The following is a 9,394-nucleotide window of genomic DNA, read 5'->3' on the forward strand; positions in this document are numbered from 1 at the left end:
TTTCCTAAGAAAAACGGTCACGCTTGGAGATCAAGACAAAAGGTTCAAATCATTTTTTAGTCATAGAATCTGGTGCATACTGAAGTGGTGGACAACAAAGGTAACCCCTTAACAATTACTTTTGTTCATGGTCAACCTGATCACTCAAAATGAGATTCTGTTTGGGCTAAGCTTAGAGAACTTAAATTCCAGTCTCACCGAAATTGACTGTGTATAGGAGATTTTGATCAAATTTTGTCCTCTGAGGATAAGTTATGCTTCAATTGGGGGAAATCTCCTGGTATTGATGCCTTTCAACAGCTTATTTTTTATTTAGAATTGTGTGAATTGGCTTCCATGGGGCAAAAATTCACTTGGGTTAATAATAGGACAGAGGAGGGTTTTGTTATGGAAAAACTGGATATAGCCTTTGCAAGCATTGATTGGATTCATGCATATCCCCATTATGGTCTTAAGAATCAACCAATCCTTCACTCTGATCATGGGCCTATCTTACTTGATTTTGATGTAACCCTACCCTTTAGGAACAGGCCTTTCCGTTTTGAGCAAATGTGGCTCACACATCCTTCTTGTAAGGAGGTGGTCAGAGGTGCTTGGAATTCCAATTTTGATGGTTCCATGGCTTTTCAACTCTGTAACAAAAATGCTAAGCTTAGATCAGACTTGATTAAATGGAATAGGGATGTCTTTGGGAGGGTTGAAAAGGAAATTTTCCAGAAGCAGGAGGAATTAATGCATATTCATAATTCAATCTGAAGTGAGGATGATGTTAGGAGAGAAAGTATTCTTAGAGATGACTTACATGAATATGGAGGAAATGAAATGGGCCCAAAAAGCTAGAAACAAGGGTATAGTATTGGGGGATAGAAATACTAAATACTTCCAGACTCTTGTCAAACATAGGAGGGCTAGAAGCAGAATTTTACAGCTTAAAACCAGTGAAGATTGTTTTACTGAGGATCCCATTTTCATTGAACATACCATATCCAACCATTTTAGGTCTGCCTATGGAGATTTCATAGACAGGGATTACCAATCCATCCTAGAAGACCTAGCCTCACTGCCTATCCCTAAACTGTCTTCTCAATAGCTTCAATGTCTAAATAAGCCTATCACTAATGAGGAGATTGAATGTACTATATTCCAATTACGACCTCATAAAGCCCTTGGACCTGATGGCATCTCTGCCTTCTTTTATCAAGAATTCCGGGATATAGTCAGGAATGATGTTTGTAGAATTGTACATGCCTTCTTCCATTCTGGTTTCCTCTTGAAAATCCCTAAACCATACCTACATCACCCTTATTCCCAAAGTATCCTTTCTAGAAGAGGTGTCCCAGTTTAGACCTATTAGCTTCTGTAATGTCATTTATAAAGTGATTTCCAAGCTTATGGTTAATAGGCTAAAACCTTTTATGGACAGCCTTATTACCCCTTTTCTGGTTTTTCATTGTTTTCTGGCTACTCCACGAACTTGAACACCGGCACATATATCAGTTATAGAATAGATACAATTGTATTGTACTCTGGTCTTCCACCTTGGCGTGCTTGCAACAGCAACATTGTTTTCACTTCACCATTCTCAGCAGCTCCTTGATATCAACAAAGTGTTTCAATACTAATAGATTATACCCGCAAATGTAACATGATATGTTCAGAAAGAACAACCCCCTTATCGGTAGAATTTAAAAATATGCTAATTAATGACATCCTAATCGTGGCAATAGGTTGTTGAGAGAGCAACTGCTGGAACACACCTTGCCCTGCCCTCTCTATTTTTCTTCCAGAAAACAGAATAACCTAAGATATAGCATTCTGGAAGGGAAAAAAAAATGTTGATTCTTGCTTAAGAAGAAGCAGAAAAAAGTACTTTGTACTAACCAAACATCACCTAAGTTTCCAGGCACTGATTTTGATTATTCAATCTGCATACAAATTATAAGAGACCCTACAAAAGGGCCAAAAATGAGGAAGAATAAAAACACATAAATTTGATCTGATCTATGTTTTAAAATGAGTAACTCACGGGAAATAGCAACAATTACATTAGATAGAACATAGGCATAGGCACTCAGACTCGCTGACACTACAAGAAGACATGCATAGCTCTGCTATTTACTCACATCTATGGAACCAAGCCTGGAAAAAGTAGTCAGCAGAGACAACATTGACCAAAAAAAATCGACTTTCTATTCCCCCACATGACATTCATTTCCCCAAAAATAAAACACATTCCTATATTCTTATTAGATTCTTTCTTGACTACAAAATTAGTTAGTTCCCAAATAATCAAGCAAATTGAACAAAACCCAGATGATATTTCCATTCACATATTAAGTTTCATTCATCAAGAATCAAAATTTAGCATCAAGAGTCAAAACAGCTTCGAAAGAAACACATCAAGGGTCAAACTTGAATGATGAGTCTCCCGCTTAGACTCATCATTGAGCACAACATCAATTCCTCTCTGCCTTGCAACGGCCACAATGCAGCTCTCATTGCCAAAATCAAAATCGACAACACTCATGTTCACAAATAAAAAACCGACTTATAACTTAAAATTGGCCTGGTAGGTGGCAAGGACACAGAAACCTGAACAGTAACATAGCTGAGTCACATTAAGAATACCTTTTTTTTTTCTCTCTTTTTTGCTCAAATCAGAATACATTAATTTATAACAATTAAAAACACTTAGAAACATGGAGAAATTTCAAAAAAATTTCTAACAACACAAACATCATCACCCAGGAAAGAAAAACTCCAAACAAAATAGATAAACCCCGTTATCAATAACATTCCCAACAAGTTAAAACCTTTCTCTAATGATCACCGCACACCTTTGGTGAGATGACCACTCCACAAGTATAATTACTTATGGGGTGTGGGGAGCAAGGGCCGGGGTTCAAATCTCCAGGAGGGAGCTTCACACACATATACACTTAGATTAGGTTAGAGTAGAAATTCTATCTTGTAAAAAATAAAAATAAAAACTTTCTCTAATGATCTTAAAGCAATTAAAACATAATACATGCATAAGTGAAAACATTTGGCACTTAAGATCATGAACACCGGCGAGCCTAAGCAACTGAGAATCAAGCTAGCAATCACACAAGCAGCAATAATCTCAGCAACAACAAAAGCAAATCAAATCCAAATGCACTATTACACAATAATTTCATACACAAACATGCAACATAGAATAATCAAAAATAAAAAAAAAACCACACTAAAGCAACTCAATGCATATCAAACAATTAATCAAATCCTCCTCTGAATAATCAAATTATATATTACAAATCTACATTATTTGAACCACATAAAAAAAAAAACACACACACACACACACACTTTACTTGAAGAAAGTAATCGAATCAACGTCAATCCAATCCCAAAACTAACAAACTACCCAAACTTTTCCACCATAATCAATCCAGATTCTCTCTCACCAATAAATTCCAAAAAACACAAAAAGCTTTAAACCTAGAAACAGAGAAAGAGCTAGAATCTAAAAGCTGATTAAACAGTAAAACGAAACAAAAAGCAATTCAGCACCTAAAAATCAGCGAATCTAGGAAGAAAAACTCATAAATCTATACGCAGATTGAGAGAGAGAAAGAGAGAAACCTAAATCTAAATCTAAAGTGGATTTGAGCTAGGGTTTGGAGACGATACCTTGAGAGCGATCGAATAGAAGGAGAGAGAGAAAGAGAGAAGAAGAAGAAAAGACGTGTTTGGCTACCTCTTAAAAAATAGGAAGCCCACCGGATTGAGAGCGGCGATATCATGCTGGAAGTCAAGCAGCCCACCAGATCTAGTTCTCTCTATTTCTTCCTCTCTTCAACCCTCTTGCCCTTGCTTTCTCTTGCTCGTCCCTCTCTCTCTCACTGATTTCCCATGGGTGTGGTCACTGTGGGTCACTTGGTCATGGTGGGTCTGGGTCGTGGGTCACAGTTTGGTGGTGGATCGGATTTAGTGGTGGGTGAATTTTGTGATGGCTGGATTTTGTGTTTGTGATGATGGTTGTTTTGTGATTTGTGATTTGGTGGCTGGGTTTTTTTTTTTTTTTTTTTTTTTTTTTTGTGATTGGTGATTTGTAAATTGTAATGGATGGATTTTGGTGATTGTTTTTTAATTGGTGATTTGTGATGGTTGGCTTTTGTGATTTGGTGGTTGTTTTGTGGTGGCGGTGGCTAGTGATGGGTTGATTTTGGGTTGGGGTTTACAGTGGTGGCAAGTGGGTGGGTGATGGTGGCTGGTGGTGACTGTGGGTTTGCTAGGTTGGGTTGGCTATGGGTTGGGTTGGCTAGTGGTGACTGTGGGTTTACAGTGGTTTGTTTTTGTTTGTGATGTGGTGGTTGGGGTTGGGTGGTGGTGGTGGCTGTGGCTGTGGGTTTGTGGGTAGTGGTAAAGATGAGACAGTGAAGATATTTTCGAAGTGTCAGAGAGAGAGAGAGAGAGAGAGAGAGAGAGAGAGAGAGAGAGAGAGAGAGAGAGAGAGAGAGAGTGTGTGTGTGTGTGTGTGCGTGTGTGTGTGTCTAAGAGAGAGTGTGTGTATGGGGGACTAATGAAAGGGCTAAAAACGAAAAAGGACCTAAAAATGAAAAGGGGGAAAAAAACAGAGAGAAAATTTAGGACTAGGTGGGGACAATTTAAGGATCTATTACGGCTATATCTAAGCTCAATGCCATTAAAACAAATCTATTGCGACGGGTCATTGGCCTGCCGCAGTAGTACACCGCAAAATACTAGAACTATTGCGGCGGGCCAATGACCCTCCACAATAGATTTCATGTACAACAGTGGGCCAGAAACACGCCGCAATAGGCGACATATAGCGGCAGTTTTAGCACCCGCCACAATAGATCGTTTTTCTTGTAGTCTCTGGTGAGTGCCTTTTAGATGAAAAACCAATGGAAAACTGTCAGCAAATTAAAAATGTAATTTTCCTTTCACTCGATGTTTATATATTTGAGTTAGATACTAGGTTTCACTCTCTAACTAGCTGTAACCAATTACGATGAACATTCTGTGTTTAGTAAACCAAAATACAAAAGTGTTGCGATTAGAGAATGCTGATTGGTATGAATTAACTAAGCTTTATGTACAACGAACCTTCTATCTTTAGTAATACAAAAACAAAAACAAAAAGCAAAAGAGTAGAGATTAGAGAATGCTAATTAGTATGAAATAACTAAGGATATATATTATATCGATCGAAGTCGATTTCTTTTTTTCTTTTCTTTTTTTGCTATAAAGAAATCAGTCATATACTATATAAATTCTATTATGACTATATAAATTCTTTTCCACTTGCAAATTTTCTAATAATTGATGTCCTCTTTTCTAGTGTAATGTGATACGTTTTATTTGGTGTTATTATTTCAGTTCTCACCAAACAATACTTTCAGTTCTCACCAAACAGTACTCACCCACTTCTTTAGTGTTTACTCTTTTCAATTTGGAATAAAAATTGTTATTTTTTTATGTTTTTCTTTTTTCATTTAGATGCTGACGTGACATTTTAAAATATCAAAAAAAATTATTATGGATTCCACTTAACTCAACTGGTAAAATCTCTGATTGTTGAATAAGATATAAACTTTCTACAAAAATATTTTATTTTAATAACCATGTAAGCTTCAAGTATGGTAGCAGAGTACACCGTTTATCACGTAAGCATTTCCATTAGTGAATTAATAATAAAGATCAAATTGACTGCAAATTGAAAATAATAAAGACTAAATTACCTATAACATCAAACTATAATGACCAAAATGATATTTTCTACATATTTTAACTGTTGAGAAAAAAAATAAAAAAGCCTTACACATAAATGTATAAAACTTGGGCTAGTTAGGACAACTACTAGCCTTAGGAGGCCCCATTCAGTAAGCCCAATTAGTCAAATTCTACAGCTCAACACTCGTGTTCAGTCCATAATATGGTTATTTAAGATATAATATCAAACAATAGCCCTAGAGAATAGGGTTACAACAAATTTCACAATTACTGCCGTCACATGTTGTTATTGATTGATTAAAAAGTGATATTAATGATGGACTTAAATAAGAAGTGATAAAAATTTAAAAACTCAATTATAATGGAATTTTTTGTATTTGTAACATTACTTAATATCAAATTGTAGAAATCTCAACACGAAGAGATGAATTCTTATTGAATTAGCACTTGACACGAGGGTGTACAATGTAATAGTGTCTTGATGATGCAATTTCTTTCTTGGATGAAAAATGCAAATTCACCCTTGGATCAAATCAAAACTTGAATAAACAAGGGCAGAGCTGAAGAGTCGAGCTGTGGGGACAATTGCTCCTTGAGTCCTGGAGGGAGAGTTGGAAGCCCGAGATGTAAGAATGCAGGACTACATGAGCCGAGTCAAGCCATTGTAGGCAGATTTTGAGCCTTTCTCCCTACAGTAAGTCCCGAGGAGCAGAAACACTCATGCTGATTCCCTTGCCACTCTTGCAACCTCCTCGACACAAGGTTTGCCTTGGGTGATCTTAATCGAAGATCTGTACAAGTTCACTGAGAGGGAAGAGGAGAGGATCCTCCTTCACCAAATTAGGGTAGGGCCTAGTTGGATGGATTCTATAGTGGTGTTTCTTAAGGATGACATCCTACTTAAGGAAAAGGAGGAGGCTGATAAAGTACGGAGAAAACCCCTCGGTTCTGGCTATTCGAGGATCAAAAGTTGTACAAATGCTCTTTCTCTGGGTCGTATTTGTTGTGCATTCATCCTCAAGCAGTGTACCCCCTCCTGGAGGAGTTGCATGAGGGAATCTATGGAAGTCATACAGGGGGTAGGTCATTGTCTCACAAGGCCCTAACCCAAGGGTATTGGTGGCCAAATATGCAAAGGGACATGCACGAATACAGGAAGAAGTGCGACCAATGTCAAAGGTACGCCTCAAAAATCCATTAGCCAAGAGGTGTCCTTAATCCCTTATCCAGCCCTTGGCCCTTTGCTTAGTAGGGCTTAGACATCGTGGGGCCCTTCCCCAAGGCTGCAGGAAATAGGAGATGGCTACTGATAGACACTGATTACTTTACCAAATGGGTTGAAGTTGAGCCCCTGTTAAACATTAGGGATGTGGGCGCCAAGAGATTTGTATAGAAAAACATTGTTACTTGGTCTGGGATCCCTCACACCCTCATCTCGGACAATGGTCTTCAATTCGATAATAAAACGTTTAGAAGATATTGTAAGGAGTTAGGTATCACCAATAGGTGCTCGACCCTAGCTTATCCCCAAAGAAATGGCCAGGTTAAGCCTGTCAATAAAGTTATAGTGAGTGGACTTAAGAAGAGGTTGGATAATTTAAATGGCAGGTGGGTAAAGGAGCTACCACATGTCCTCTGGACATATTGGACCACCCCTTGAAGGTCCACAGGGGAAACCCCCTTCTTAATTACTTACAGGGCTAAGGCTATGATTCCTTTGGAGACTAGATTCCTAACATTGAGGACAAGCTTGTTCACTCCAAACAGCAATGACAACCTACTAGAAAAAAGCTTGGATCTGATTGAGGAGCGGAGAGAAAATGCCATGGTCCAGTTAGCATATTATCAGCAAAAGCTTAAGCAAGGTTATGACTCAAATGTGAAGTTATGGCCACTAGCCCCTAGAGATTTGGTGTTGCAGAAGGTTTTGGGTATGGCCAAGAACCTAGTGTGGGGAAAGTTAGGACCCAATCGGGAAGAGTCATACTGCATCACCTCGGTGGTTGGGATAGTAGCATACTTCTTAGAAGACTTAGACGGAAAGATTTTTTTACAACCCTAGAATGTAAATAACTTGCGAAGGTACTCCTATTAATGAAAGGCAGCTCTACCATGATTCTATTTATAACATTGTGTGTTGAGTTCATTACTTGTGCGAATATTAAATAGAACCTTGGTCATGCCTAGCTCCTTGGACCACATACCTTGGGTAAATTAATACTTCTTATTATTCCTCTAAGTGTTAAATAGAACTTTGGCTATGCCTGGCCCCTTAGACCACATGCCTTGGGTGAATTAACACTATCCACTACTTATGTGAACCCTCAGATTACCTGCCCTGAGGAAATTAATACTTAGTAAATCTACCAAGGGTGGAACCCCAGCCTATGCATCATCACATAAAAACAAGGACCTAGCATGGGCCTTAGCAAAGCTACTCTAAGGATACCTTAAGGTGCTTTTAAGATAAGGTACTCATACCCTACTAAGTATTCTGCTTGCTTTTGAGGACTTAGGCCTCCCATTTTTATTACGCAGTTTTCAGTATTAACATTTAGCTATTCTTTCTTATCATTTACATGATGCTACTCTGTCTGAGTGAACCATAAATCATCAACACTAATCGTTGTTGAAACAAGGGTATTCACACTTAAAGGCAGCACTAACCTGAAGCCTCGGCAAAGGGGGAAGTGAAAAATATAGTTAATCAAATATAAATATCGCGAACAAAAAGAGATTATCTCATAATATAAGTCAAAGTCTTTTCATTACATAAAGGAATAATTACATTACGAATAGAGGTAGATTATCAAGAAGAAAGAAAATTACAAAAAAAGGAAAGTAAAACAAAATAATTATAATTACAATAAAAAAAGAAGAAAAGAAAGGGATCATATAACTATATCTTGGCTTTGGGAGAAGGATCTTCCTTGGACTTACCTCTGCATCCTTGGCTTTGGGAGGGGAATCTTCCTTGGACTTAGCCTTAGCATCCTTGATCTTGGGAGCAACCTCCTTGAGCTTGAGGGCAGCCTCTAGACCCTTGACCTCTGGCAAGGACTCAGCTTTCTTGCCCTTGCCCTTCTCTTCTGGTCGAGGACCACCCTGACCAACCCCCTTGCTCTAGGCCATTTCAGCCCCCTAGCCTTGGTCACCAGCTTGTCCAAGCCCTATGAAGACCTTGGGAGGAGGGAGAGAGCTCTGGGTGGCAGAAGGCTGCTCAGGGGGAATGGGCTCAAAAGCAGTTGGAGGTGGGAGGGTAGCTGGAACCGCACGGATGTCTGGGGCAAACCACACGTTCTCAGCCTTCCTCCATTCCGAGGTAGCTGAGACTCCTGCCATATTGAGGGTTTTTGTCCATACCATCTAGCAGTAGTCCCTGCAGACCTCGGTGAGCTCCTCTGCCAGTGGGATCTCAATCTCTTCTACCTCAAGGTTTTAGGAGGCCTGCGCTGAGGCCTCCGCGGTGTCCTTAATATTCCGAGCTGCTTCCTTGGCCTTGGCCAGCTCCGCCTTCAGCTCCAGGACTTGCTGCTACACCGTAGCTCGCTCTATTTCATCATAATGGAGCTTCTTGCATTGCTCCTCAGCTTGGTCTTCAGCATTTTTAAGCCCGGTCTCAGTGCTTCATCTCTCCCTTTCCTCCACTGTCAGC

General features: G+C 39.1%; 1 protein-coding gene across 1 annotated transcript; it reads left to right on the forward strand.

Moving 5' to 3' along the window:
* Positions 1 to 336: 336 nt before the first annotated feature.
* LOC142631123 (uncharacterized) lies at positions 337 to 756 on the forward strand. Its single transcript, XM_075805207.1, has one exon. It carries the CDS (start codon positions 337 to 339, stop codon positions 754 to 756), a length of 420 nt encoding a protein of 139 aa, XP_075661322.1.
* Positions 757 to 9,394: the final 8,638 nt, after the last annotated feature.

Source organism: Castanea sativa, chromosome 1, assembly GCF_040712315.1.
Source record: "Castanea sativa cultivar Marrone di Chiusa Pesio chromosome 1, ASM4071231v1".
NCBI classification, from domain to species: domain Eukaryota; kingdom Viridiplantae; phylum Streptophyta; class Magnoliopsida; order Fagales; family Fagaceae; genus Castanea; species Castanea sativa.